The 26,626-nt window shown below is 51.1% G+C and overlaps 10 protein-coding genes and 1 pseudogene across 11 annotated transcripts; 5 read left to right on the forward strand and 6 right to left on the reverse strand.

The window, feature by feature from the left end:
* Positions 1-34: 34 nt before the first annotated feature.
* On the reverse strand, positions 35-1,308 carry LOC9646365 (phytanoyl-CoA dioxygenase, peroxisomal). Its single transcript, XM_002976147.2, has 4 exons — positions 1,187-1,308; positions 976-1,136; positions 769-909; positions 35-718 (listed from the first exon to the last, which is right to left on the reverse strand). The coding sequence occupies exons 1-4, from the start codon at positions 1,304-1,306 to the stop codon at positions 232-234; spliced, it is 909 nt and encodes a 302-aa protein (XP_002976193.2). The 5' UTR covers positions 1,307-1,308; the 3' UTR covers positions 35-231.
* A 24-nt stretch (positions 1,309-1,332) lies between these two features.
* LOC112348483 (ataxin-2 homolog) lies at positions 1,333-2,436 on the forward strand. The gene is made up of 3 exons (XM_024681098.1): positions 1,333-2,112; positions 2,177-2,289; positions 2,350-2,436. Exons 1-3 carry the CDS (start codon positions 1,344-1,346, stop codon positions 2,401-2,403), a joined length of 936 nt encoding a protein of 311 aa, XP_024536866.1. The 5' UTR covers positions 1,333-1,343; the 3' UTR covers positions 2,404-2,436.
* On the reverse strand, positions 2,421-5,102 carry LOC9646366 (dynamin-related protein 1C). Of its 2 annotated transcripts, XM_024681096.1 has the most exons (15): positions 4,968-5,102; positions 4,850-4,913; positions 4,682-4,786; positions 4,516-4,617; positions 4,411-4,461; positions 4,290-4,351; positions 4,146-4,236; positions 4,027-4,091; positions 3,780-3,974; positions 3,604-3,723; positions 3,474-3,544; positions 3,201-3,426; positions 3,103-3,153; positions 2,827-3,055; positions 2,421-2,767 (listed from the first exon to the last, which is right to left on the reverse strand). In XM_024681096.1, exons 1-15 carry the CDS (start codon positions 5,094-5,096, stop codon positions 2,436-2,438), a joined length of 1,893 nt encoding a protein of 630 aa, XP_024536864.1. In that variant the 5' UTR covers positions 5,097-5,102; the 3' UTR covers positions 2,421-2,435. The 2 variants fall into 2 exon arrangements, with proteins under 2 accessions (XP_024536864.1, XP_024536865.1); XM_024681097.1 differs by lacking the exons at positions 4,850-4,913; positions 4,968-5,102 and having other exon boundaries at positions 4,516-4,628; positions 4,682-4,776.
* Positions 5,103-5,230: 128 nt separating this feature from the next.
* On the forward strand, positions 5,231-6,285 carry LOC9646367 (probable carboxylesterase 120). Its single transcript, XM_002975948.2, has one exon. The coding sequence runs from the start codon at positions 5,245-5,247 to the stop codon at positions 6,244-6,246; it is 1,002 nt and encodes a 333-aa protein (XP_002975994.2). The 5' UTR covers positions 5,231-5,244; the 3' UTR covers positions 6,247-6,285.
* An 85-nt stretch (positions 6,286-6,370) lies between these two features.
* LOC9645958 (probable carboxylesterase 18) lies at positions 6,371-7,362 on the forward strand. The gene has a single exon (XM_002975949.2). It carries the CDS (start codon positions 6,393-6,395, stop codon positions 7,344-7,346), a length of 954 nt encoding a protein of 317 aa, XP_002975995.2. The 5' UTR covers positions 6,371-6,392; the 3' UTR covers positions 7,347-7,362.
* LOC9645959 (probable carboxylesterase 17) lies at positions 7,363-8,384 on the reverse strand. The gene has a single exon (XM_002976149.2). The coding sequence runs from the start codon at positions 8,382-8,384 to the stop codon at positions 7,410-7,412; it is 975 nt and encodes a 324-aa protein (XP_002976195.2). The 3' UTR covers positions 7,363-7,409.
* A 124-nt stretch (positions 8,385-8,508) lies between these two features.
* Positions 8,509-9,988, forward strand: LOC9646368 (GDSL esterase/lipase At3g26430). The gene is made up of 5 exons (XM_024680935.1): positions 8,509-8,758; positions 8,824-9,006; positions 9,107-9,267; positions 9,351-9,621; positions 9,679-9,988. Exons 1-5 carry the CDS (start codon positions 8,509-8,511, stop codon positions 9,939-9,941), a joined length of 1,128 nt encoding a protein of 375 aa, XP_024536703.1. The 3' UTR covers positions 9,942-9,988.
* Positions 9,989-10,190: 202 nt separating this feature from the next.
* LOC112348448 lies at positions 10,191-11,317 on the reverse strand (annotated as a pseudogene).
* A 4,099-nt stretch (positions 11,318-15,416) lies between these two features.
* LOC9645961 (gibberellin receptor GID1) lies at positions 15,417-16,753 on the reverse strand. The gene has a single exon (XM_002976150.2). The coding sequence runs from the start codon at positions 16,697-16,699 to the stop codon at positions 15,713-15,715; it is 987 nt and encodes a 328-aa protein (XP_002976196.1). The 5' UTR covers positions 16,700-16,753; the 3' UTR covers positions 15,417-15,712.
* A 3,201-nt stretch (positions 16,754-19,954) lies between these two features.
* LOC9646369 (probable carboxylesterase 120) lies at positions 19,955-21,362 on the forward strand. Its single transcript, XM_024681010.1, has 2 exons — positions 19,955-20,953; positions 21,179-21,362. The coding sequence occupies exon 1, from the start codon at positions 20,094-20,096 to the stop codon at positions 20,769-20,771; it is 678 nt and encodes a 225-aa protein (XP_024536778.1). The 5' UTR covers positions 19,955-20,093; the 3' UTR covers positions 20,772-20,953; positions 21,179-21,362.
* Positions 21,363-25,714: 4,352 nt separating this feature from the next.
* On the reverse strand, positions 25,715-26,546 carry LOC9645962. The gene is made up of 3 exons (XM_002976151.2): positions 26,412-26,546; positions 26,154-26,216; positions 25,715-26,093 (listed from the first exon to the last, which is right to left on the reverse strand). Exons 1-3 carry the CDS (start codon positions 26,499-26,501, stop codon positions 25,935-25,937), a joined length of 312 nt encoding a protein of 103 aa, XP_002976197.1. The 5' UTR covers positions 26,502-26,546; the 3' UTR covers positions 25,715-25,934.
* Positions 26,547-26,626: the final 80 nt, after the last annotated feature.

Genomic DNA, 26,626 nt, shown 5'->3' on the forward strand with positions numbered 1-26,626 from the left:
AAACCACAACAATGAACACGTCGCCCAATGGAGAGGCGGGTTTGCAATTTTATGTTCTTTACATCCAAGGCGAATGGTTTAACCACGACTGTGTGGTTTTGGCGATGGGTTAACCCTCTGGGTGGTTAAAGCTGACGTGGACGGGTGACGTGTCACCCCCCGTCGCGGGCTCGACTCCGGTCCCTTCACGAAAACACCAAACGCGTCGCGGTTCGAATCGCCTTCCCGTGTTTAGCCGGGTCGCGGGTTCGAATCCGGCCCACTCCCAAAAAATCCAGGCGCGTCGCGGTTCGAATCGCCTTCCCTGCCAACCGAGTTTAACACCTCGAGCTTATCGTTGTGAGAGTGCGTGAAGCCAATGCGACGTTCTTCCTCCACGGTCTCTTTGCTGCGAAACGCGATCACCCAAGCTCTCCTCCAGCTATCCGAGCTGACATTGCCACTGGATCCATGGAGCAAGCGTTCGTGGTGGACGGTCACGTCGCCCCGGCGGATCTCCATGGCTTTTGGAGCATCGGCTGGCGCGAGAGTAGCGAATAGAGTGTGGGATTTCTCGCGATCGCCGTGAGCCGGGCCGTGGTCGCGGAGCTGCTGCTCGAGGTGTGTTCCTGGGACGAATTGCAAGCAGCCATTCTGGATAGTGGAGTCGTCTATGGCGAGCCAGAAGGAGGCGGTCCTGGTGTCCTTGGTCACTGGCCAGTAGGCTAGATCTTGGTGCCTGGAAGAAACCATGACGAGCACAGTGATGGAGAACTTGGGCGATCTTACCACTTGAATACGGCGTCCGGCTTGTTTGGAGGCTTTGCGAGGAGTTGATCGTAGTCGAAGACCATGCCATCGCCCAGGAGTTGCTGTGAAATCGAGGCGGCTCTCCGCTGGTAGATGTTTCCTTTGAGAGAGGGATTGTATCTGGAAGAGGAGATGGATCACTCATCGATCTATCATCTATCGATAAGAATAAACGAAAGTTCTTACTTGGAAGGAAGCATGATGTTGATGATCGAGAAGCTCTCCACTGGCTTGGAGTAATCCGCGGACATGTCGCAGAAATCCCGCCCTTCCACGCGAATCTCACGCCTCAGGAACGCCATGAATTCACGCTCGAGCTGCGCGATCTCATCCTCCGCCAAGACTCCCTAATCCGGAGAGAGATCAATCCATCGAATCGATCGAATGGAGCTCTTACCTGGAGATGCACGTAGCCATCGCGGTGAAATGCCGCGATTTCTTCCTCGCTAACGCGGTAAGAATCCCCTTGGCGCCTTTCCCACGCAATGCCATCATTTTCTTGAGGAACCCTAGCCATGGAGGTTTAGGGCTCTTCGATTTCCTTGTATTCCAGAATGGAAGCGGGCGTTCCAAGCGCCAAGAAAGCCCGGCGGCTTCCCGAGGTCCTCCTCCCAACAGTGCCATCGCAATCCATGGTAGGTCTCGTGAAATCCAAGCAGCAGCAGCAGCAGCTACCGATGATCCAGCCCTTCCAATTCCAGCCGCCGCCGCCGCAAGAACGCAAGCGATCGATGCTCACGCCGGCGCCTCCTCAGGGAGCCCCGATCTATCACTTCTACCAGCACCAAATCCAGCAGCAGCAGCAGCAGCAGCTCCATCGAATTCCCTCCCAGAATCTCCAGCAGCCTCCCGTTCCAAGACGAATCCACAAAAGAATCGAAGAGTTCCACGACGACAGAGAGCCGCCCTCGAATCCTCCATGGGCCACCGCCCCCGCCGCGATGCCTCTCCCGGTATCTCTCACCATGCCGCTCCATGCGCTCTCGCCAACGAGCTACGCGGCCGCCATAGCTTCCCCGCCACCTCCTCCAAACGCTGGCCCGGTACGACGAGTGGGATCAAAGCGAGCTCCAGCGCCAGCGACGGAAGATTGGAGATTTGCCAATGGTGGCGGTATGAATTTCATGGCAGGGCCGCCGCCACCGCCGCCACCTCCGCCAGGAGCTCTCGCTAGCGGTCCTGGAGGATTCTTGGTATCGCCGGCTAGCTTTGCGGGACCGGTTAGCGTGTCCGTGGCTGGAGGGGCGTCGCAAAGGATGTCTTCCACACCAAGTCCTCGGCTCTCTCCCGTGACTACTACGAGCACTGCCAATCCTGCTAGAGGTAAACAATGTGTTCTAGCGCTCCAAAGTTTTATTCCTTGGTGTTCTAACGTTTCTTTTTCCAGCTGCTGCGATTGAGAAGAGAAGATCCAAGCTCAAACAAGTGTCCGCTGCTTACCACCTGGAGTTGGAGTCTCAGTGCCAAAAACTACTGCTCCTCCAGCGCGAGTGCCGAGATGTAAGTTAGTCTCTTTCAAGACTCCATTGTGTTGTTGTGATCTAACTCCAAGATGGCCAGAGCGATTGTACTGCTGCTGCTGCTGCTCGAGATGTTTCGGGTATCGCAGTGTGAGTGAACGACGAGCTTCCGGGTTTCTAGATTTTCTACTTCCCCCACATCACCGCGTCAATCTCGTCTCGGGCGTTTTTGTACAGCTCCAAGCGCTTTGCCAGTGCGACTCTCCGCTCCATCAATGCGGGGTCTTCGTCGAGCATTTGGAGGAGCTGCTTCTCCTGTGCCATTAAAGAGGGTGTCACGATCGGCCGGCCAATAAAGCGATCTACACGACGTGTTACCTCTTTTTTGCCAACTTGAGTATAGAAAGTATCCAGCAATGTGCGCTTGGCTTCACGCACTTGACAGTGTACTACTGCCTTTGGAATGGAATGCCGCAAGGTTTCACATACGATCATAATGTAAGAGGTTACGTGAGACCCTGGAAAGATAGAACTGGTAAGCTTTTGAGACCAGAGAAAACGGCAAAGAGAACTCTACCAATCTTGCGGAGATGAGCTTCGGTGTAGCGATCAGCAGTCGGGGCGGAGGGATTCCCTCCCTTTTCCAGCTCTGGTGGAAGCTTGCGAAAGTACTCCACAGTCAAGTAGCTGGCTTCCATGTCCACCAGTCTGAGGACAAACTTTCGGCTCTCGTCCCGGAATCTTTCTAGTGCCTCGGTCGTGGCAGCAGCTAACTCGGCTTGGAGCGTTGGAAAACGCTTCAGTTCCTGAGATAAAAAAACTGACAGTGATGCAGAGCTGAAAGAGTACTTACTTGAGTTTCCGCAATTGCTTTCCTTACGAGCTCTTTCAACACGGAATGTACCTGCACGAGATTTATCAGTTAAGATCCAGCATGAAGTTTTGGCATACCGCATCCACAACCGCCTCTGCTGGCCCTCTGAAAAGGCCCAGTGTCCCTTCGATAAGGCGTCTATATCCTTGTTCCGGAGCGATCAGGTGTGGCTGGTATCCATCGGCCTCCGTTACAATCTTTCTCACGTTTTGCATGGATAGATGCTTGTCGACTGGTAGTTTCTTGAGAGCGGCAGGAAGTTGATTGTCAAACACGACATAGATGCGCTCACCGCCAGGCCTTCTGCAAGGATCTGTAAGAATAACTGACTTTTGTAAAAATAATATTACCCTCCATCCAAGTGAGCTTTGAAAACGTGATCGAAGGCGCGGCAAAGCTCCAAAATCGTGTACAGTTGCGCCTGAAAGAGATAATAGCCGAGTAAGAACTTACGCATGAGCAAACACGGTGGAACCATACTCCGGCATCGTGGGAGATCGGCCGCCCGAGCTGATTCAGTTCCTGTTCTAGTTCATCAATACTCTTGTTTATCAACGCCAGAATGCTCGGCAGGCGAGTTTTGATCACAGTTTCAAGGTGCTGCGACAAGTAAAAACAATGTCAGAAGTCAGTTGCACATGACACGAAAACCGCACCTTGGAGAGCATTTTTGCTAAATACTCCGATCCCATACGGTTTGCCAAGTGTCCATAGTCAGGGCTGCTTGCAAAAAACTCGCGTTCCTTTTTTCGCGCTGCTATCATGTCCACGCTTTTGTTAATATCGGCTTGCGAACGATTGACAACGCCAACCCACTGAAACTGTAAACGATACGCACGACCTTCCAGAACCTGCGAGAAGCACGATATTCTCCGATTATCCCAAGTAAAGAAAATCGATAACCTCGAGAGCGTTTGTACCCTTGTCCATGAGGTCAAGTTTTGTCAGCACTCCAAAAGTTCGTTCGCCTGTCTAACAGATTTGTGGCATTCACAACTAAATACGAGAGCATGAACTCATACCTGTTGGATCAACTTCTTTCGCCAGTTTCATGGCATCAGAAGTAGCAATGTCTTGGTTTGCTGGAGAGATGGCTAGAATGATGCTGTTTTGCTGTACGACTGTCTCAAGTAAACAATTTGGAAAGTCAGTGAACACTAGCATACCTTTTCGACATAAGATCGGACCATATTTTCAATGTCTGCCACTATGCTATCCGGTTGACCCTCTGTAGCGAAAAAACACGTATAAGAAGGCACATCATCTTAGAAAAAGAAATGCACTTGCCGACAGCAATTTTAGTCAATCCGGGCAAATCAATGAGAGTCAGGTTGACAACTGAATAGACAAACCACGGCATTGAAAACTTCACAGGATGAGAAAGACAAGTACCATTTGGAGAGTAGATGCTCAAATGAATAGGTACTGGTGATATTTGCTTCGTATGGCCAGTCATTCTGTCAGTCTCATCCTCGATCTCCTTCCTCACAAGTGCTGCCAGGGAACTAAAATAAGGAAATAAATTTCCAAAAGCTTGTTTGGAAGATTGGAAACTTACAAAAGTCCGAGAACTTGGTCTTCGGGTTATGCAGAAACTCCGCATACTCCTGGCCACCCTCTGTTTTGTGGAGCTGGAGCACCAAAGGCCTCCTGGTAACAATGCCTACGTAGCAAACGCTGATAAGATCCAGATTCTTTGTGGTTCTTTGCTTTTTCTTGTGATTACCTGATCCTCTGGGAAGAAAGTCGCGGCCGACGACGCTTTCCAGCACAGATGATTTGCCCGAGCTCTGATTGCTGTCAAGATTCAGAAGAAAGAGATAAAAAGAAGCCCTGGCATTTACCTGACCTCCAACAACAGCCACGGACGGGAGCGATTCCCACAGCGTCGGCATGGAGTGATCGCCTCCATAATCTCCGAGCACAGTGCACGCCCTCTGGATCTTGTTCACGAGCCCGATCAAGCTCTCCATCGCGCAAACAAGAATGCCCCAAAAATCACATGAGCCCTAAATTTCAAAAAGCGAGGGAAAAAGTAGCCTTTTAAAAAAGACACCACTGCCACGTGGCGCTCTCTCTATCGTTGGAGTTGCCCTCACAACAGGCATTAAAAGTTTGTCAATGGCGTCCCAGGAGATCGCCAGGGAATTCCCCGATGGAGTGTTCTTCGTGGATCGATCCTTTGCTCGCAAATCGATGCCCAAATTCCTGAGAGTTCCAGCAAATCCCAGCGCCAGTCCAATCGCCTCAAGGGACGCGGTGATCGACGAGGAGCACGGCATTTGGGCGAGGATCTTTCTCCCCACCGATCAAGCCCAAGGTAAGGGCGAGGGCGATTCTTCCAAGCTCCCAGTAGTGCTTTTCTTCCACGGCGGGGGATTCGTGACCTTGTCCGCCGATTTCTGCGTCTTCCATGTCCTCTGCTCGAGCATCGCCGAGAAACTGGGAGCCCTCGTGATTGGCGTGAACTACAGGCTAGCTCCCGAGAATCGGCTCCCGGCAGCATACGAGGATGGATTCGCGGCGCTCAAGTGGCTCGCGGACGAGCAGGGTGGGCGCAGAGATCCATGGCTCGCTTCCCATGCCGATCTGTCCAAGATCCTGGTGATGGGCGATAGCGCCGGGGGAAATCTCGCGCACCATGTCACAGTGCGAGCAGCAGTGGAGGATTTGGGCGAGATGCGGATCATGGGACAGGTCTTGATCCAGCCATTCTTTGGCGGGATTGCTCGGTTCCCATCCGAGACCAAGCCCCAACCGCCCAATTCGACGCTCACGACGGATCTGAGCGATCAATTGTGGGAGCTCGCGCTGCCAATCGGAGCGAGCAGGGATCACCCGTACTGCCATGTCGTTGCGCCGGATCTCAAAGCCCAGCTGCGCGAAATCGAAGCTCTGCCCAAGGCCTTGGTCGTCGCTGGCAGCGAGGACGTTCTGTGCGATCGCGTGGTGGAATTCGCGGAGGTGATGCGAGAGTGTGGAAAGGATCTTGAGCTCCTGGTCGTCGAGAATGCCGGTCACGCCTTCTACATTGTTCCAGAGTCCGAGAAAACCGCCCAGCTTCTCGAGAAAATATCTGCATTCGTCCATGGTTTAATCCCAAAGATTAATTCCAAGGTTTAGAAATTGGCTGGCATAAGCAATCTCACCGTATTCCATCTCCTCAAGGTCCACGCGCCATGGTATCGCCGTCTTTAAAGAAAAGTATCCCTATAAGTCCGTGATATCGCCGTCTTTAAAAAAAAGTATCCCTATAGCATCTTTTAACAATGGCGCCCAAAGTTGCTATGGAATTCCCGGATGGAGTGTTCTTCGCTGATCGATCCTTTGCTCGTAGATCCATGCCAAAATCTCTCTGCGTCGAGGCAAATCCCGGCGCCCATCCAATCGCCTCGCGAGACGTGATCATCGACGAGGAGCGCGGCCTCTGGGCGAGGATCTTCCTCCCTGCCGATCAAGTGATCCACCACTCCAGGCAAGTTCCAGTAGCGTTCTACTTCCATGGCGGCGGATTCGTGTGCTTCACCGCCGATACCATGGAGTACCACGTCCTCTGCGAGCTCCTCGCCAAGAAAATGGGCGCGATCGTGATCTCGGTCAACTATCGGCTAGCTCCCGAGAATCGGCTCCCCGCGGCGTACCACGATGGATTCGCGGCGCTCAAGTGGCTCGCTCAAGAGCAAGGAGGGCGCAAGGATCCTTGGCTTGCCGCTCACGCCGATCTCTCCAAGACCTTGCTCGTGGGCGACAGCTCTGGCGCGAATCTCGTCCACCATGTGCTCCCGATGCTTGCGGCGGCCGAGGATCCGGCCATGAGCGATATCCAGGTCGTGGGCACCGTCCTGATCCAGCCTTTCTTTGGCGGCGTCGCTCGGGTTCCATCCGAGACCAAGCACCGGTCGCCCACTCCGCTAATCAGCACGGATATGTGCGATCGATTCTGGGAGCTCGCGTTGCCGATTGGGGCCGACAGAGATCATCCCTACTGCCGCGTAGCAGCGCCAGATCACCCCCTGCCCAAGACCCTCATCGTCGCGGGCGGCGAGGACGTGCTCTGCGATCGAGCAAAGGAATTCATGGAGACAATGGGAGGTTCTAGCAAGGATCTCGAGCTCCTGGTGATCGAGAACGCTGCACACGCCTTCTACATCGCTCTGGAATCCCAGGAAACGGCTCACTTCCTCGACAAGGTAGCTACATTCGCCCAAGGTATATTCGCTTAGCCCTAAAAGTATTATCTGTCCGTACATAAAATAAAGCTTTATCCGTACTGCAAGTTCACGCATCTAGTCGTGTAAGAACGAGGAATCCATGAGTTTGGACGTGCTCTCCGTACTACCGTTCAAGTAGAATGCGTGATCACAGCTCTCAAACTCAACAAGCTTGACATTTTTGCCACACTCGCGGAGAATCCCGGAGTACTCCACGCCGTGATCGCGAAGAACATCCAGCCCTCCCACAACGACAAGCGTCCGGGGCAGGAGGATCCCCGCAAGATCGCCCCTTGCCACCGCGATGTTGCAGAAAGGATGATCTCTGCTCGCCCCAATCGGCAGAGCCAGCTCCCAGAACCGATCCATCATCAGCGTGCTGGGCGAGACCTTGCTTGGATCGTCGCGCAGCATCCCCGACGGCTTCCTCGCCACGCTCGCGAAAGTGGGCTGGATCAACACGCGGCCCACGATTCGCACGGGTCCCAGATCGCCCCAGCTCGCAGGAGCGGCCGCCCGGACGCTCAAATGTTGCGCGAGATTGGCACCAGAGCTATCCCCCACCAAGAACACGCTGGAGAGATCGGCATGGGCCGCGAGCCATGGGTCGCTGAGCCCTCCCTGATCTTGTCCCAGCCACTTGAGCGCCGCAAATCCATCCTCGTACGCCACTGGGAGGCGATTCTCGGGCGCTAGTCGGTATTCCACGGAGACGACGAGCACTCCCAGCCACCTGGAAATCTCCTCGCAGAAGTCATGAAAACCAAAGAAGCTAGCGCTCATCGCGACGAAGCCACCGCCATGGAAGTACATCAGCACTGGGGATTTTAGGGCATTTGGATCCACGCATTCGCCTTTGAGCCGCTTGGGCAGGAAGATCCTCGCCCACAGGCCGAGGCCATCGTCGATGGTCACATCCCTGGAAACAATCGAACTAGATGAATCCGATCTCGCTGAAACAGGATGACGGATAGCCTGGCGCGAGAAAGATCCATCCGCGTGAAGTGTCGCGCCTGGAAGAACAAGATCGCGAGCCACATTCTCCGCCATAGCCAGAGCTTCAAACCCTAGCCGCCAAAGAGTAGAATTTAAATCTGCCACGTATGATACACACGTGGCATACCACGTCAGCTTTTGAGAGGTTTAAATACATGGGGCAGAAGAGAGGAGCACCATGGAATTCCATGCGAGTTTTCTCGTGCTGCTGGCGGCGGGGAGTGGAATCTTTGGGGGATTCTTGGGCGCATCTTCGGCCTGTGTGTTTCCTGCCATTTTCAACTTTGGAGATTCCACCTCCGATACCGGAGGAATCCAGACGGCATTCCCGACTTTCAGCCAATCCGAGTTCCCACCCTATGGCATGACGTTTCCCGGGAGGCCATTCCTGAGATACAGCGATGGCCGCCTTGGAATCGATTTCATAAGTGAAGTGTTTCACTATACAAGCTTGAATTGCACTGAGTTCTTCTTTGTTGTTTCACTGCAATAGCTGAAGCTCTAGGAATTCCATATCTAAGTTCCTTCTTCCAAGCGGTGGGATCCAACTTCACCACTGGCGTCAACTTCGCCACGGCTGGAGCGACGTCCCAAGCCGTGACTTACATCAGCCCTTTCTCGCTGAACGTCCAGCTCAACCAGTTTCGAGAGTTCAAGCAAAAAGTCCTTGTAACAGGCAAGGATATGAATCCCCGGATCTATTCCATTCCGTTCTCTCCAAGATTGATAGCTACATTGCCCGCTCATACATTCTTGATCAATCGTTATGTTCCCAGGGAACTCTCTCAACGCTCTTCCCGCCAGGGATGCCTTCTCTCGAGCGCTCTACATCGTCGACATTGGCGGGAACGACTTCAGCTATGGATACAACCGAAACATGAACTTCGACCAGCTCAAAGCATATATTTTCCGGGCAGTGGATGGAATCATCGCGCTTGTCAAGGTCGACGACATGGAAAACCTCTTACATATAGATTTCGCTGAAGATACCTTTTGTGTGTTTGCATTGAATCTACACAGGGCGTGTATGCCGAGGGAGGACGGACATTCCTAGTCTCGGACGTTGGGCCCCAGGGCTGCATCCCATATTTCCTCACAAACTTCCCAAATCTCCGGGTGAGCTACGATCAAGCTGGGTGCGCTATCGAATTCAACCAAGTCACCCAGCACTATAATGGCTTGCTCAAGCAGGCTTTGAGCAGCCTCCGTAGCCAGCTCCCAGGCAGCACTATAATCTACACGAACACTTATGACATCAAATATTCGCTTGCCCTCAAGGCTGCGAGCAATGGTAACACCACAAGAACATAAGCGGTCAACGAATCTCTGACCACGGTTGACTTTACAGGATTCCAGTTTGCCACCAAGGCCTGCTGTGGGATTGGAGGGAACTACAATTACAACTTTGCGGTGCAATGTGGGGAGAGCAAAGTGATGGCTGGGAAGACGGTGGCGTCAACGACTTGTAAGAATCCATCCGCGTATCTCAATTGGGATGGAGTTCACTACACCGAAGCAGCAAACCGGATCATCACGAGGCAAATCTTGAGTGGGAGCTTCTTCGACCCCAGTTTCCCCTTGGGCATGCTGTGCACACTCAAGAACATCTAATCATCTGTGGATTCATAAACTTTGACGAACATCGATCACTACAACCATTGTTCTTTTGGATCCAATCCAGCACCTATCAAGCACTATAGGTTGGAAGGGAATGCGCAGTGGAATGAGAAAAGGCTGCCTGATGACACCGCAAAGACAAAAGGAAGAAATGCCATCCTCGTGAATGGCTGCCAAACCTTGTGTACATCCAATCCCGTGAGCTCTGACAGCCAGTCAACTCGTCAGTCAACCAAGTCCACCTTATTCAACAATGGTCAACAGCGGTACAAAGCTAGCGATTTCGTCCAAGACAAGGACGGATTCCTGGCAGCTAGCGTCCCCCACGAGGTAGAATCCATGGGAAGAGTTTTCATACTCGATGAGCTTCACGGCATTGCCAGCGTCTTTCAAGATCTTTGCAAACTCTACCTGGCGATCGCGGAGGAGATCCTTGCCGCCCACCACCACTAGCGCTCTCGGCAGTCCCCTGGCCCCCAATCTCGCGAGATCTCCAGGCAATTCCAGCGTCGGGTTGCAAAATGGATGGTCGCGGTCGGCCGCGCCCTCGGGGAGCGTCGCCAGCCAGCAAAACTCGGTGGTGTCGAGCGTGAGCATCGGTTCGGAGGACCCGAGCCTGAGCTCCGAGTCGGTCCTGGACGTGCCTCCATAAAAGGGCTGGAGGAGGATCTGGCCGGTGAGTGGGATTCCATCCTGGTCAGCGCGCAATGCCACGCGGGCTGCGAGATTTCCCCCGGTCGCCCATGACGAAGATCTTGGAGAAATCCGCGTGAGCGAAAGCGTCTTGATCGCTGCTGCTCTTGGCGATCTGTCGGACCCAGTTGAGAACGTCGTAGCCATCGTCATAGGCCGCCGGGAGCCTGTGCTGTTGAGATTAGATGCTCAGGTCGATGCTTAGCTAGGCAGTTAGGATGATGTGGCATTAGGCAGTTGCCACAGCCCATGTATATATAGCTTCATATATACAATATTTTTTTATCATGTGCTCCGGAGCTAGGCGGTAATTCACAGACACGACGATCGCTTCCAGCTTCCTGGACATGGCCTCGCAAAACTGTGAAAGATCGCATTCGCGGCGCTCACGTAGATGAATCCTCCCCCGTGGTAGAAGATCACGATGGGCAGCGTGCTGCGATTCTCCAGCTCTTCCGGACGGAAAACTCTCACCCAAATTCCCCGATCCTTGTCGAGAATCACGTCGCGGCTCGCCACGCCGTCTTGGCGGGAACCTCCGCAAAGAACCCCGCAGGGCCTGTTGGTGGAGGAGCGCGCACGCAAGATCCATCCTCTACAAACACAAAGCCTCCAATTTGCTTGCGCTCCTCGTCGCCCATTCTTTCGGTGCTAGGTGGGTGGCCTTCCGGTCTCATAACGACACATTTAAATCGTTGAAATGGCCAAGAGCCGGTTTGCGGAAATTCTAAACCTTTCCTTTTCGTTTCTATGCTGGTATAAAAAAATTCAAATTAAAAGCTCTCTAAGCATTTTATAGGTCTCTTTAATTTAATTAATACTACATACATTAATCTTTTTAACTAAACTATTTACTGCTTAGGGCTCGATAATTTAAATTAATACCGTAACTATAAAGCTCCGATATGGTGGCACAACTCAGGAGAAAGCTCTTGGATGAGTCTGTGATTTTGGGTCAAGTTCTCGACAATGTGCAGTGGCAGTACTCGGCCTTATACGGCGTTGTGGACGTCGCTCTGTGCAGGTTAGAACACAGGATCCAGCGGGTGTGGAGCAATGCCTGCAATCAGGCCAATGTGAGTGAATATGCCGCCACCAAAGCCATTGTCCGCGAGAGGCCGTCATACCTAAGCGACGACAACTTGTGCTACTACGGTATTTGGGACGACGACCTCACGTACACCAACGTTTGCCTTTGCATCGACAGCTAACAAGAGGAGGCCGACATCGATAGAGGCAGTCCAGGAAGAGCTCCAGCAGCAGCAGCAGCAGGAGATGCCGTTGCTTAGCTCGCCTCTGATCAAGTACATCAGGGCCAAGCCCAGCATACCCCGTGAGATCCGAGGGCGTGGCCCGGGATCGCGAAAGTTTCGGCAAGAGCTGGTTTCTTGGGTGGAGCGGGACCTGTTCGGTGGTGTTGGGTCGCTGGACATGCAGGCGCGGCTGGTGTTTGATGAGCGGATGCTGGCGCACGAGTGGCAGGCGCTGTTCGGTTTCAGGTACTGCAAGTATGAACAGCCGGTGGACAAGGACCTGAGCACGCCTGATGTTGTTTTCGATGAAACGTGTGGTTCTTTTGATCACGAGAAGTATGACGAACTTGTCGAGCATCTGGAAGCGGGAAAGATTATCGCGGTGTGTGGTGGCTTCAACAAGCTTTCCGCTTGGCCGGGGAATGCGTGCGTGGATCTCTTCAACTTTCAAGTGGGGGCGTGGAGGAGCTCATCAAGTGGTACGGTGGGCTCAGATTCAAGGTGAATCCGAAGAGAAGACGAGCATATGACCGCAACACCGAATGAACACAAGTCTTGGTTGGATAGATGGACTTTTGGTAATAGAGTTTGTGTAGCTTACCTCTTCCTATATGAGATTCATGAGTGATCTTGGACGAAAATATACAACACATACACACACACACACATGGAGCATGATGTCAGCCTTGGTTTACATTCACAAGCAGCGGTTGCTGGCCAGAGAGAAGCTACGAGAAGAAACCTAGGGAGGCGATCGAGCACTCACTATGAAGTAGCTCATTGAAGAAACTTTCATGGCTGATGAAGCATCTTCTGGAAAGTCTCTAAGCCTTCTCGACTTCTAGCAAGCCTTGGATCTCTGGGACAGTGGAAATGTTGATCCCGCAAAGACCAGTAGAACGTTTGCTGGTGATGTGATCGTCACCGCGTGGTTGAGGTTGGTTTGTTACCACGAAAAAACCCCTCTTGTCAGTGAAAAACCCATTGTTGCCTTTGTTAAAATGCTTACTTTGCCAAGTTGATGGACTCGAGGCTTGTGCTCGTCCAGAAGATCTACAAGTTTTTTGGGCTCACACTATGCTGAGTTTGATTTTCCACAAAGAGCATTCTATGTTGCCAAATCTTTTATCTTAGCACCATTGTCAAGATCTCTTTTGCTTCACCCTCCAGAGTGCACTTCTCAAATTAGTAAGCCATTGGTTCTCAACAATGCAAATGCTAGACAGATGTTAAGTATGCTTCCACATTGCACTATTCAAATTTGGTCGAGCTTTGGCTCTCTTAACAAGGCCAACTCCTACTTTCTTGCGTGACCAGAAATGTTTTGCTGAACGAGGAACGTCCCCTATGCCACTTAGATCTAGCCCATCATCTTGTCCATGTCAGTGTCAGAGCTTGGATTACATAACAACAGATTTCTCTAGTCCCTAGCTCCTTTTCCTCTGCCACCATCATCACCACAACAGTGAGTGCTCAATCGCCTCCCCAGGTTTCTTCTCGCAGCTTCTCTCTGGCCAGCAACCGCTGCTTGTGCTCCTTCTTCTCCTGGACCGTGAATCTCACCTTGTTCTGTGCTCTGTCACGACGATCATATGCGTTGAGCAGCTTGGGCGGATGTCGGAGGCTCCAAGTCTATACGAAGAGTGGCCGATCAGAAAAAGGCTTGAAACCAGAGAAAGAAAACTGGATATCTCTCTGCCGTGAACTTCGCTTGAATCAAGATGGGCGATAGATGGTTGCTCGCGCTGCGCAAAAAATGATTAGCGTCAGTGAAGATGTTTGCTTTGTCTAGCCAAACCGATCGTTGGATTGCCATAAACAGACAAGGCAGTGGTACTACCATTTACCCAGCGAATCACCACGCCACATTTGATCATCCAAAGAGAGACGAACTTACCGGACTTTCCATCGATGTCGTCAGAAGACGTAGTGAGCTCCTCGTGAGTTTCATCGTCCATGGCGGTCGTATGATCACTGTGGAATCCATCTCTTTCTCTTCCGTATGTAAATGCCCCGCGTCCACGCTGCTTGGGAGCTACGTCTTCGGCCTCCTCCTCTGCGGTTTCTCTCGCGTTTTCTCTGGAGTTGGAGCAACGCTTGGGAGTTGAATTGCACAAAGAAAGTTGGGAGAATCGAAGAGGGAGCTGTGGTGGCTTTGATCGTGAGCTGCTTTCTCCCGCAAAGAAAACTTTCAAAGCTCCGCTATCCTTCCTCTTCGTCATCTTCCTTTTCTACGCTTGGAGCATTGCTTCTTCTTGCTATGTACGCGTTTAATCTGTGCCGGATGACAATGGCGGAGCTGCGCAGCGAAGCGGCCTTAGCCCTGCCGCTCGTACAGCGGCCCGATTCGCGACCCGATTGCACGTCCAGAGATATTAGGGTTCTTGAGAGAAGCGCCTAAAAAACATTTCAATGACGCCAAGCAATGGCAGCTCGATTCGATGCCTTCCAAGCGCTCCAAAGCGCACTGGCAAAAACGCCCGACACGAGATTGACGCGGTGATGTGGGGGTAGTAGAAAATCTAGAAACCCGTTTTCGTTGGGGCGTGGATCCTTTTGTGGATTCGTCTTGGAACGGGAAGGCGGCGGCTGGAATTGGATCATCGGTAGCTGCTGCTTGCGAGCTGGGGGGAGCCTTAAGAGCCCTAAACCTCAAGAAAGTGATGGTTACAAGGCGATTCGAACCGCGACGCGTTTGGAATTTTCGGGAGTGCGAGCCCGCGACTGGCGGCGACACGTCAACTCTCTCAAACCAGTTTCGCCACGAATCCATTCCATTCCGTTCTCCAAGATTGATAGCTGCATTGTAGTGATTTTTGCTCTCGCTCGATCAATCGTGACGTCCCCAACCCAGGGGGAACGACTTCAGCTATGAACAGCTAAAGGGATTTTCCGGGCGGTGATTCGTTACTCTTTTGTGTGTTTGCATTGAATCTACACAGGGCGTGTATGCCGAGGGAGGACGAACATTCCTGCTCTCGGACGTTGGGCCCCAGGGCTGCATCCCATACTTCCTCACAAATTTCCCAGTTCTCCAAGTGAGCTACGATCAAGCCAGGTGCGCTATCGAATTCAACCAAATCACGCAGCACTACGATGAAATGAGATGAGATGTCATTCTGTTTTGCTAGTCTTGATTGTTCAAGTAGGCTTTGAGCAACCTCCGTAACCAGCTCCCAGACAGCACTATAATCTACATCAACACTTACGACATAAAATACTCCCTCACCCCAAGCAAGAACATAGCCGGTCAACGTGTTTCTGGCCATAGTTGACTTTACAGGATTCCAGTTTGCCAACAAGGCCTGCTGTGGGATTGGAGGGAACTACAACTACAACTTTGCGGTGCAATGTGGGCAGAGCAAAGTGATGGCTGGGAAGACGGTGGTGTCAACGACTTGTAAGAATCCATCTGCGTATCTCAATTGGGATGGAGTTCACAACACCAAAGCAGCAAACCGGATCATCATGAGGGAGCTTCTTTGAGCCCAGTTTCCCCTTGGGCATCCTGTGCGCACTCAAGAACGTCTAATAATTTGTTTGGATTCATAAACTTTGATGAACATCAATCCGTTGGTCCATTGTTCCACTACAACCATTGTTCTTTTGGATCCAATCCAGCACCCATCACCGGTTGGAAGGGAATGTGCAGTGGAATGAGAAAAGGCTGCCTGATGACACCGCAAAGACAAAAGGAAGAAATGCAATCCTCGTGAATGGCTGCCAAAGCTTGTGTACCGTGACCTCTGACCGCCAGTCAACCCGTAAGTCAACCGAGTCAGCTTTATTCAACGCGGGTCCACAGCGGTTAGCCAGGGGTCACTCTCGCAAGAAGCTAGCGATTTCGTCCAAGACAAGGACGTATTCCTGGCAGCTAGCGTCCCCCACGGCGTAGAATCCATGGGAAGCGTTTTCATAGTCGATGAGCTTCACGGCATTGCCAGCGTCTTCCAAGATCCTTGCAAACTCTACCTGGCGATCGTAGAGGAGATCCTTGCCGCCCACCACCACTAGCGCTCTCGGCAGTTCCCCGGCCCCCAACCTCGCGAGATCTCCCGGAAATTCCAGCGTCGGGTTGCAAAATGGATGATCCCGGTCGGCCGCGCCCTCGGGGAGCGTCGCCAGCCAGCAGAAATCGGTGGTGTCGAGCGTGATCATCGGATTGGAGGACCCGAGCTTGAGCTCCGACTCGGTCCTGGACGTGCCTCCATAGAAGGGCTGGAGGAGGATCTGGCCGGCGAGCGGGATTCCATCCTGGGCAGCGCGCAATGCCACTCGGGCTGCGAGATTTCCCCCGGCGCTGTCGCCCATGACGAAGATCTTGGAGAAATCCGCGTGAGCGAAAGCGTCTTGATCGCTGCTGCTCTTGGCGATCCCTCGGACCCATTTGAGGGCGTCGTAGCCATCGTCGTAGGCCGCCGGGAGCCTGTGCTCCGGAGCTAGGCGGTAATTCACAGACACCACGATCGCTCCCAGCTTCCTGGACAGGGCCTCGCAAAATCTGTGAACGATCGCATTCGCGGCGCTCAAGTAGATGAATCCTCCCCCGTGGTAGAAGATCACGATGGGCAGCGTGCTGCGATTCTCCAGCTCTTCCGGACGGAAAACTCTCACCCACAGTCCCCGATCCTTGTCGAGAATCACGTCGCGGCTCGCCACGCCGTCAATGAACGAGGGATTGGCGGGAACCTCCTCAAAGAACCCCGCAGGGCCTGTTGGTGGAGGAGTGCGCACGTAAGATCCATCCTCTGCGAACACAAAGCCTTCAATTTGCTTGCCGGAGCTCTTGCGCTCCTCGTCGCCCATTCTTTCGGTGCTAGGTGGGCGGCCTTCCGGTCTCACAACCACACATTTAAATCGTTGAAATGGCCAAGAGCGTGACTTGTCGGTTTGCAGAAATTCTAAAGCTTTCCTTTTCGTTTCTACGCTGGTATGAAAAAAAAATCAAATTAAAATCTCTCTAAGAATGTTTAAGCTTTTCTACTTAGGGCTCTTTAAGTTAATTAATACTACATAACTAAACATACTTAATCACAACGACTAATCTTTGTAACTGAGCATCGTGCCCTAAAGCTCTCCCAGGATATGGCGGCACAGCTCAGGAGAGCGTTGGATGAGTCTGGATCTAGTACTGGACAATCTGGGTCTTTTTTGTGGAAGATCTCACCAATAGCTTTTCCTTTGCTATTCAGCAGGAAAAGAAAAACAAATGCAAACTAAACATCACATAACACAATGATTTGCTAACTGCCCTGAAAACGGCTTATTTAATCAAATTAAAAGCTCTGATTAATCCATTTTAGCTAAACTCACAAAGCATCGTGCCCTAGGATATGGCGGCACAACTCAGGAGAAAGCTCTGGGATGAGTCTGTGATTTTGGGTCAAGTTCTCGACACTCTGGGTCACAGGCAGTGGCAGTACTCGGCCTTCTACAGCGCTGTGGAGTTCGCTCTGTGCAGGTTAGAACACAGGATCCAGCGGGTGTGGAGCAATGCCTGCAAGCAGGCCAATGTGAGAGAATACGCCGCCACCAACGCCATCGTCCGGGAGAGGCTGTCGTACCTAAGCGACGATGAGTTGTGCTACTACGGTATTTGGAGTGACGACCTCACTTACACCAACGTTCGCCTTTGCGTCGACAGCTACAAGAGGAGGCCGACATCGATAGAGGCAGTCCAGGAAGAGCTCCAGCAGCAGCAGCAGCAGCAGGAGATGCCGTTGCTTAGTCCACCTCTGATCAAGTACATCAGGGCCAAGCCCAGCATACCCCGTGATATCCGAGGGCGTGGCCCGGGATTGCAAAAGTTTCGGCAAGAGCTGGTTTCTTGGGTGGAGCGGGACCTGTTCGGTGGTGTTGGGTCGCTGGAGATGCAGGCGCGGCTGGTGTTTGATGCGCGGGTGCTGGCGCACGAGTGGGAGGAGTTGTTCGGTTTCAGGTGCTGCGAGTATGAGCTGCTGGTGGACAAGAACCTGAGCACGCCTGATGTTGTTTTCAATGAAAATTGTGGTCCTTTTGATCAGGAGAAGTATGACAAACTTGTCGTGCAGCTGGAAGCGGGAAAGATGATCGCGGTGTGTTGCGGCTTCAACAAGCTTTCCACTTGGCCAGGGAATGCATGTGTGGATCTCTTCAACTTTCAAGTGGGGGGTGTGGAGGAGTTGATCAAGCGGTACGGTGAGCTCAGGTTTAAGGTGAATCCCAAGAGAAGACGAGCATATGACCGCAACTCCGAATGAACACAAGTCTTGGTTGGATAGATGGACTTTGGTAATAGAGTTTGTGTAGCTTACCTCTTCCTATATGAGATTCATGATCTTGGACGAAAATTTACAACACACACACACACACGGGGAGCTAGCGCAGTAATGGAGCCGAGGCTACCACAACCAGGGTGGCCCTCAGGCTTCTTTTCTTGCGAAGAAGAGCCTTCTGTGTCAATTTTTCTGGAGTGAGATGGCCTTGCTCGGCTCTGTCGACATAGAGATGTCCATATGATCTTTTCTGGCATGCTGCCAACCACTGAGTTTTCCTCAGCTCCGATATCCAGCCATCGACCGTTGCATAGCGATGATCCTTCTCGTGCTGGATGCTGTTATCGACGACTGAGGTCTTGTCCGCCGACAATGTCGTTTGGCCTGCTAAGAGCATGCACTTGAAATGGCCAGCATCGAGTTCCAGTAAACCAAGATCTTGGTTTCGAAGCTTTATGCTTGGGCACAGGGACAGTGCTCGGTCGATGTTGACGCAGGAGACGATGTTCTTCTCCGAGTGCATGCTCTTGGACGGTAGCAGGCCAAGCGACATTGTCGGCGGTTGCCTGGACAAGACCTCAGTCGTTGATCACAGCGTCCAGCACGAGAAGGATCATCTCTATGCAATGGTTGATGGCCGGTTATCGGAGCTGATGAAAACTCAGTGGTTGGCAGCATGCCAGAAAAGATCATATGGACATCTCTACGTCAACAGAGCCGAGCAAGGCCATCTCACTCCAGAAAAATTGACGCAGAAGGCTCTTCTTCGCAAGAAAAGAAGCCTGAGGGCCACCCCAGTTGTGGTAGCCTTGGCTCCATTACCACGCTAGCTCCGTGTTGTAAATTTTCGTCCAAGATCACTCATGAATCTCATATAGGAAGAGGTAAGCTACACAAACTCTATTACCAAAGTCCATCTATCCAACCAAGACTTGTGTTCATTCGGTGTTGTGGTCATATGCTTGTCTTCTCTTGGGATTCACCTTGAATCTGAGCTCACCGTACCGCTTGATCAGCTCCTCCTCACCCCCCACTTGAAAGTTGAAGAGATCCATGCATGCATTCCCCAGCCAAGCAGAAAGCCACCACACGCCACGATCATCTTTCCCGCTTCCAGATGCTCGACAAGTTCGTCATACTTCTCCTGATCAAAAGGACCACACTTTTCGTCAAAAACAACATCCGGCATAGGAAGAGCTCCAGCAGCAGCAGCAGCAGCAGCAGCAGCGGCGGCAGGAGATGCCGTTGCTTAGCCTGCCTCTGATCAAGTACATCAGGGCCAAGCCCAGCATACACTGTGAGATCCGAGGGCGTGGCCCGGGATCACGAAAGTTTCGGCAAGAGCTCGTTTTTTGGGTGGAGCTGGACCTGTTTGGTGGTGTTGGGTCGCTGGAGATGCAGGCGTGGCTGGTGTTTGATGCGCGGGTGCTGGCGCATGAGTGGGAGGAGTTGTTCAGTTTCAGGTGCTGCGAGCATGAGCCACTGGTGGACAAGAACCTGAGCCTCCTCTTGTAGCTGTCGACGCAAAGGCAAACGTTGGTGTACGTGAGGTCGTCGCTCCAAATACCTTCGTAGCACAAGTCATCACTCAGGTACAAGGGCCTCTCGCAGATGACGGCCTTGGCAACGGTGTATTCACTCACACTAGCCTACTTGCATGCATTGCGCCACACCCGCTGGATCCTGTGCTCTAACCTGCACAGAGCAAACTCCACAACGCCATAGAAGCCCGCATACTGCCACTGCCTGTAACCACCCAAAATCGCAGATTCTCCAGAGCTTTTTAAGTATGTAGTTATTAATTAAATTAAGTATTTAAGTAGACAAGCTAAAACATGCTTAGAGAGCTTTTAATTAGTTTTTTTTTAATTATGTGTATATTAGAAACGAAAAAGAAAGCTTTAGAATTTCCGCAAACCGACAAGTCGGGCATTTCAATGATTTAAATGTGTCGTTGTGAGACCGGAAGGCCCACCCACCTAGCACCGAAAAATGGGCGACGAGGAGCGCAGAGCTCTGGCAATCAAATTGGAGGCTTTGTGTTTGCAGAGGATGGCTCTCCACCAACAGGCCCTGCGTGGTTCTTTGCGGAGGTTCCCGCCAATCCCGCGTCCATTGACGGCGTGGCGAGCCGCGACGTGATTCTCGACAAGGATCGGGGACTTTGGGTGAGAGTTTTCCGTCTGGAAGAGCTGGAGAACCGCACGCTGCCCATCGTCATCTTCTACCACGGGGGAGGATTCGTCTACATGAGCGCCGCGAATGCGATCTTTCACAGATTTTGCGAGGCCCTGTCCAGGAAGCTGGGAGCGATCGTGGTGTCTGTGAATTACCGCCTAGCTCCGGAGCACAGGCTCCCGGCGGCCTACGACGATGGCTACGACGCCCTCAACTGGGTCCGAGAGATCGCCAAGAGCAGCAGCGATCAAGACGCTTTCGCTCACGCGGATTTCTCCAAGATCTTCGTTATGGGCGACAGCGCCGGGGGAAATCTCGCAGCCCGCGTGGCATTGCGCGCTGCCCAGGATGGAATCCCGCTCGCCGGCCAGATCCTCCTCCAGCCCTTCTATGGAGGCACGTCCAGGACCGAGTCGGAGCTCAGGCTGGGTCCTCCGACCCGATGATCACGCTACGCATCACCGATTTTTGCTGGCTGGCGGCGCTCCCCGAGGGAGCGGTCGACCGCGATCATCCATCTTGCAACATGACGCTGGAATTACCTGGAGATCTCGCGAGATTGGGGGCCAGGGGACTGGCGAGAGCGCTAGTGGTGGTGGGCGGCAAGGATGTCCTCCACGATCACCAGGTAGAGTTTGCAAAGATCTTAGAAGACGCTGGCAATGCCGTGAAGCTCATCGAGTATGAAAACGCTTCCCATGGATTCTACCTCGTGGGGACGATAGCTGCCAGGAATCCGTCCTTGTCTTGGACGAAGTCGCTAGCTTCTTGCGAGAGTGACCCCTGGCTTGCCGCTATTGACCCGCGTTGAATAATGTTGACTATGTTTACTGACGGGTTGACTGGCGGTCAGAGCTGACGGGATTGGATGTACACAAGCTTTGGCAGCCATTCACGAAGATGGCATTTCTTCCTTTTGTCTTTGCGGTGTCACCAGGCAGCCTTCTCTCATTCCACTGCGCATTCCCTTCCAACCAACAGTGCTTGATGGGTGTTGGATTGGATTCAAAAGAACAATAGTTGTAGTGTTAGATGTTCATCAAAGTTTATGAATCCAAACGATTATATGTTCTTGAGTGTGCACAGCACGCCCAAGGGGAGACTGGGCTCAAAGAAGCTTCCACTCAAGATTTGCCTCGTGATGATCCGGTTTGCTGCTTCGGTGGATGGATTCTTACAAGTCGTTGACGCCACCGTCTTCCCCACCATCACTTTGCTCTGCCCGCATTGCACCTCAAAGTTGTAGTTGTAGTTCCCTCCAATCCCGGTGGCAAACTGGAATCCTGTAAAGTCAACTATGGTCAGAAACACGTTGACAGCCTATGTTCTTGCTTGAGGGTGAGCGAGTATTTTATGTCGTAAGTGTTGATGTAGATTATAGTGCTGCCTGGGAGCTGGCTATGGAGGTTGCTTTCAAAGCCTGCTTGAACAATTAAGACTAGCGAAACAGAATGACATTTTATCTCATTTCATTGTAGTGCTGCATGACTTGATAGCGCACCCGGCTTGATCGTAGCCCACTTGGAGTTTGTGAGGGAGTATGGGATGCAGCCCTGGGGCCCAACGTACGAGAGCAGGAATGCTCGTCCTCCCTCGCCATTGAATCTGTGTAGATTCAATGCAAACACACAGAAGAATAAAGAATCACTTCCCGGAAAATGTATGCCTTTAGCTGTTCATAGCTGAAGTCGTTCCCCCTGCGTTGAGAGAGTTCCCTGGGACATCACGATTGATCGAGCGAGAGCAAAAATCACTACAATATAGCTATCAATCTTGGAGAACGGCATGGAATGGATTCGTGGCGAAACTAATTTGAGAGAGAGGTGGTCGTGGACGGGTGACGTGTCACCGCCGGTCGCGGACTCGAATCCGGCCCACTCCCGAAAATTCCAAACGCGTCGCGGTTTGAATCGCCTTCCTTGTAACCATCATTTTCTTGAGGCTCTTCAAAGTTCAAATTCCTCGTGCCGTTCCGCATCAACGAAGAGCAGCGCCATCGCAAGCAGCAGCAGCTACCGATGATCCAATACCGATGATCCAATTCCAGCCGGCGCCTTCCCGTTCCAAGACGAATCCACAAAAGGATCCACGCCCCAACGAAAACGGGTTTCTAGATTTTCTACTTCCCAGTGCGCTTTATTGCTTGGCGTCATTGAAATGTTTTTTTAGCGCTTCTCGCAAGAGCCCTAAAATCTCAGCTATGGTGGCACAGTTTTTGCAGGGACGAAGAAGAAGGATACCGGAGCTTTGAGAGTTTTCTTTGCGGGAGAAAGCCGCTCACGACAACCCTGCATCAAAGCCACCACAGCTCCCTCCTTATAGACTTGGAGCCTCTGACATCCGCCTACAAGGAGATTCACGGTCCAGGAGAAGGAGGAGCACAACCAGCGGTCGCTGGCCAGAGAGAAGCTGCGAGAAGAAACCTGGGGAGGCAAGTGAGCACTCACAATGAAGTAGTCAATTGAAGAAACTTTCGTGGCCAATGAAGAGTCTTCTGGAAAGTCTCTAGGCCTTCTTGACTTCTGGCAAGCCTTGGATCTCTGGGATGGTGGACATGTTGATACTGCAAAGACTAGTAGAACGTTTGCTGGTGATGCAATCGTCACCCCGTGGTTGAGTTTGGTTTGAAAAACCCCTCTTTGTTAGTGAGAAACCCATTGTTGCCTTTGCTAAAACGCTTACTTTGCCTGCCAAGTTGACACACTTGAGGCATTTGCTTGTCGAGAAGATCTGCAAGTTTTCTGGGCTCACACTATGCAAGAGCATTCCATGTTGCCGGATCTCTCATCCCAGCACCACCGTCAAGATCTCTCTTGCTCCGCCCTCCAAAGTGTGCTTCTCAAGTTGACAAGTTGCGGGCTCTTAGCAATGCAAAGGCTAGACGGGCGCTTAGCATGCTTCCACACTGCACTACTCAAGTTTGGATGAGCTTTGTCTCTCTCAGCAAGGCCAACTCCCATCTTATTTGATGCAATAGGGGGCAGGAGCTTTCTTGGGTGACCGAAGAAGCTTTGCTGGATGAGGAAGCCCCCTGTGCTGTAGACATTAATTATGCATAGCCATACTAAGTATGCATGGGAGCTTTTTTTGGCAATGAAAATAAAAGATCAAACAACATGGAACACAATCATAACTGCATTTGCTCAAGAAGGGCATTTTTGCGAAACTGCAAAAGTTCAAGACAAAATGCCTAATCTGAGGGGGGCATTTGCTCCATATCAATTCTGGACCAATTGTAAACTTGGGACATGTGCTCTGTGCTTTTACAGCATTTTAGAGTGGGGAACTAAACACATATTTGAAGTTGTACAGCAAAATCTTGTTACAATGTATTGAGTTTCTCATCCAAATGTGGTGGCCCTTGCTTCCCAAGACCCCAACTCGTCACTTGAAGAATACTTTGTGAAAACCAGAATGCAAGATGTTAAAGGAGTTCACGAGATTCTCATCAATGGAAATTCTCCAACAAACCAAAAGGAAGCCGCAAAGGTTTGGAGTTTCTCTATGGCCATTGGTCCACTGCAATTTGTGGGAAGAACCTACGATTTAAACTAATCACGTTGAAAAGATTACAATTCTATAGACTCTTTTTTGCTCATTGTGTGGAAGCCTTGGAAGGCCGTGGAAACACAAGTTCTTTTTTTTATAAGATCAAACCAAAGCATGCTAGGGTGGGAAAGGATGTACTTAAAAAGATTGAGCACTGGGAATCCCATGGTAAACTTCCAGACGAAGTTCGGGGATTGGCAAAACCCTATTGCAAGATCTGTCTAATGATGGGCAAGCTCTTGCTGTAAGCCTGCTTGCTTGACCTTGTGTTTGACAACATCCTGAAATAGCCCAGGCTCCAAGCATCGAGTTCTAGTAAACCAGGATCTTGGTTTCGAAGCTTTACGCTCGGGCACAGGGACAGTGCTTGGTCGACGTTGACGCAGGAGACAATGTTCTTCTCTGGGATGCTGTCAAACACAAGGTCAATGATCATCATGTTCCAAGCAAGCAAGCTCATAGCAAGAGCTTGCCCACCACTAAACAAATCTTGCAATAGGCCTCTGCCAATCCTTGAATTTCGTCTGGAAGTTTACTATAGGATTCCTAATGCTCAATCTCTTTAAATGCATCTTTTCCCACCCTAGCATGCTTTGGTTAATTGTTATAAAAAAAAGAACTTGTGTTTCCACGGCCTTCCAAGGCTTCCACACAATGAGCAAACAAGAGTCTCTACAATCATAGTCTTCTCAATATCATTAGTTTGAATTGTAGGTTCTCCCCACAAATTGCAATGGACCAATAGCTATAGAGAAACTCTAAAGCCTTTGCGGCTTTCTCTTGGTTTGCTGGAGAATTTCCATTGATGAGAATCTCGTGAACTCCTTTAACATCTTGCATTCTGGTTTTCGCAAAGTATTCTTCAAGTGACCATTTGGGGTGTCGGGAAGCAAAAGCCACCACATTTGGATGAGAAACTCAATACATTGTAACAAAATCTTGCTGTATGGTTTCAAATATGCACTTAGTTCCCCACTTTAGAATGTTGTAGAAGCATAGAGCACATGTCCCAAGTTTACAATTGATCTAGAATTGATATAGAGTAAATGCCCCCCTCAGCTTAGGCATTTTGTCTTGAACTTGTGCAACTTTGTAAAAATGCCCTTCCTGGGAAATGCAGTCATGATTGTGTTCCATGTTGTTTGATCTTTTTTTTTTTTTGCCAAAAAAAGTTTCCATACATACTTAGTATAGCTATGCATAATTAGTGTTTGCAGCACAAAATTCCAAACCCGAATGGGTTTGAAACCGATCATTCTCATGTTTTTCATCACATTTTGCAGATTCCCATTTTGGACATCTGCAAATACATAAATAATCCATGTCACAAAATTTTGGTCACTCCACCATGTTTGTTGCTACTGCTGCAGTGATGAGAGAGGAAGAGGAGGAAGAAACTTGTTGCTCTAATCTCGTCTGCAACACCGACATGGATGAGACAGTGGGCTAGATTTGAGCGGCATAGGGGGGCTTCCTTGTCCAACAAAGCATCTCTAGTCACACAAGAAAGCTCCTGCCCCCTGCTACATCAGATAGAATGGGAGTTGGCTTTGTTAAGAGAAACAAAGCTCATCCAAGCTTGAGTAGTGCAATGTGGAAGCATACTTAACACCCATCTGGCCTTTGCATTGTTGAGAGCTTGTGACTTGCTAACTTGAGAAGCACACTCTGGAGGGCGGAGCAAAAGAGATCTTGATGCTAGTGCTGGGTTGAGAAATCCAGCAACATGGAACACTCTTCCATGGCGTGAGCCTAGAAAAGTTGCAGATTTTCTTGACGAGCAAATGCCTTGAGTGCGTAGATTTGGCAAAGTAGGGGTTTTAGCAAAGGCGACAATGGGTTTCTCAGTGACAAAGAGGGGTTTTTTCGTGGTAACAAACCAACCTCAACCACGCGGTGACAATCGCATCACCAGCAAACGTTCTACTGGTCTTTGCAGTATCAACATGTCCTCCGTCCCAGAGATCCAAGGCTTGCCAGAAGTCAAGAAGTAGAGACTTTCCAGAAGACGCTTCATCGGCCACGAAAGTTTCTTCAATCGACTACTTCATAGTGAGTGCTCACTCGCCTCCACAGGTTTCTTCTCGCAGCTTCTCTCTGGCCAGCAACCGCTGCTTGCGCTCCTCCTTCTCTTGGACCGTGAATCTCACCTTGTTCTGTGCTCTGTCACGACGATCATATGCGTTGAGCAGCTTGGGCGGATGTCGGAGGCTCCAAGTCTGTACGAAGAGTGGCCGATCAGAAAAAGGGCTTGAAACCAGAGAAAGAAAACTGGATACCTCTCTGCCGTGAACTTCGCTTGAATCAAGATGGGCGATGGATGGTTGCGAGTGCCCCTCGCGCTGCGCAAAAAATGATTAGCGATCAGTGAAGATGTTTGCTTTGTCTAGCCAAACCGATCGTTGGATTGCCATAAACAGCCAAGGCAGTGGTACTATCATTTACCCAGCGAATCACCACGTCACGGCTCGCGCGGATTCAATCAAAAGAATGCTAAGAACTTCCACATTTGATCATCCAAAGAGAGACGAACTTACCGGACTTTCCATCGATGTCGTCAGAAGACGTAGTGAGCTCCTCGTGAGTTTCATCATCCATTGCGGTCGTATGGTCGCTGTGGAATCCATCTCTTTCTCTTCCGTAAGTAAATGCCACGCTGCTTCGGAGCTACGTCCTCGGCCTCCTCCTTTGCGGTTTCTCTGGAGTTGGAGCAACGCTTGGGAGTTGGATTGCACAAAGAAAGTTGGGAGAT

Source organism: Selaginella moellendorffii, unplaced genomic scaffold (assembly GCF_000143415.4).
Source record: "Selaginella moellendorffii unplaced genomic scaffold, v1.0 SELMOscaffold_29, whole genome shotgun sequence".
Classification (NCBI taxonomy): domain Eukaryota; kingdom Viridiplantae; phylum Streptophyta; class Lycopodiopsida; order Selaginellales; family Selaginellaceae; genus Selaginella; species Selaginella moellendorffii.

What these genes read in the sequence shown, in the direction of transcription:
- LOC9646365 (XM_002976147.2), bottom strand. Translation starts at nt 1,306, where the DNA reads ATGGCTAGGGTTCCTCAAGAAAATGATGGCATTGCGTGGGAAAGGCGC. An exon ending in ATGGCTACGTGCATCTCCAG is followed by an intron (nt 1,137 to 1,186) that starts GTAAGAGCTCCA and finishes TCTCCGGATTAG; the next exon opens with GGAGTCTTGGCGGAGGATGA. An exon ending in CCGGACGCCGTATTCAAGTG is followed by an intron (nt 719 to 768) that starts GTAAGATCGCCC and finishes GGTTTCTTCCAG; the next exon opens with GCACCAAGATCTAGCCTACT.
- LOC112348483 (XM_024681098.1), top strand. Translation starts at nt 1,344, where the DNA reads ATGGAAGCGGGCGTTCCAAGCGCCAAGAAAGCCCGGCGGCTTCCCGAG. An exon ending in CACTGCCAATCCTGCTAGAG is followed by an intron (nt 2,113 to 2,176) that starts GTAAACAATGTG and finishes TTCTTTTTCCAG; the next exon opens with CTGCTGCGATTGAGAAGAGA. An exon ending in TCCAGCGCGAGTGCCGAGAT is followed by an intron (nt 2,290 to 2,349) that starts GTAAGTTAGTCT and finishes CAAGATGGCCAG; the next exon opens with AGCGATTGTACTGCTGCTGC.
- LOC9646366 (XM_024681096.1), bottom strand. Translation starts at nt 5,096, where the DNA reads ATGGAGAGCTTGATCGGGCTCGTGAACAAGATCCAGAGGGCGTGCACT. An exon ending in TGGCTGTTGTTGGAGGTCAG is followed by an intron (nt 4,914 to 4,967) that starts GTAAATGCCAGG and finishes GACAGCAATCAG; the next exon opens with AGCTCGGGCAAATCATCTGT. An exon ending in GACCAAGTTCTCGGACTTTT is followed by an intron (nt 4,618 to 4,681) that starts GTAAGTTTCCAA and finishes GTTCCCTGGCAG; the next exon opens with CACTTGTGAGGAAGGAGATC.
- LOC9646367 (XM_002975948.2), top strand. Translation starts at nt 5,245, where the DNA reads ATGGCGTCCCAGGAGATCGCCAGGGAATTCCCCGATGGAGTGTTCTTC.
- LOC9645958 (XM_002975949.2), top strand. Translation starts at nt 6,393, where the DNA reads ATGGCGCCCAAAGTTGCTATGGAATTCCCGGATGGAGTGTTCTTCGCT.
- LOC9645959 (XM_002976149.2), bottom strand. Translation starts at nt 8,384, where the DNA reads ATGGCGGAGAATGTGGCTCGCGATCTTGTTCTTCCAGGCGCGACACTT.
- LOC9646368 (XM_024680935.1), top strand. Translation starts at nt 8,509, where the DNA reads ATGGAATTCCATGCGAGTTTTCTCGTGCTGCTGGCGGCGGGGAGTGGA. An exon ending in GCAAAAAGTCCTTGTAACAG is followed by an intron (nt 9,007 to 9,106) that starts GCAAGGATATGA and finishes TTATGTTCCCAG; the next exon opens with GGAACTCTCTCAACGCTCTT. An exon ending in CCTCAAGGCTGCGAGCAATG is followed by an intron (nt 9,622 to 9,678) that starts GTAACACCACAA and finishes TTGACTTTACAG; the next exon opens with GATTCCAGTTTGCCACCAAG.
- LOC9645961 (XM_002976150.2), bottom strand. Translation starts at nt 16,699, where the DNA reads ATGGGCGACGAGGAGCGCAAGAGCTCCGGCAAGCAAATTGAAGGCTTT.
- LOC9646369 (XM_024681010.1), top strand. Translation starts at nt 20,094, where the DNA reads ATGTGTCGTTGTGAGACCGGAAGGCCCACCCACCTAGCACCGAAAAAT.
- LOC9645962 (XM_002976151.2), bottom strand. Translation starts at nt 26,501, where the DNA reads ATGGATTCCACAGCGACCATACGACCGCAATGGATGATGAAACTCACG. An exon ending in CGACATCGATGGAAAGTCCG is followed by an intron (nt 26,217 to 26,411) that starts GTAAGTTCGTCT and finishes TTTTTTGCGCAG; the next exon opens with CGCGAGGGGCACTCGCAACC. An exon ending in GCGAAGTTCACGGCAGAGAG is followed by an intron (nt 26,094 to 26,153) that starts GTATCCAGTTTT and finishes CTCTTCGTACAG; the next exon opens with ACTTGGAGCCTCCGACATCC.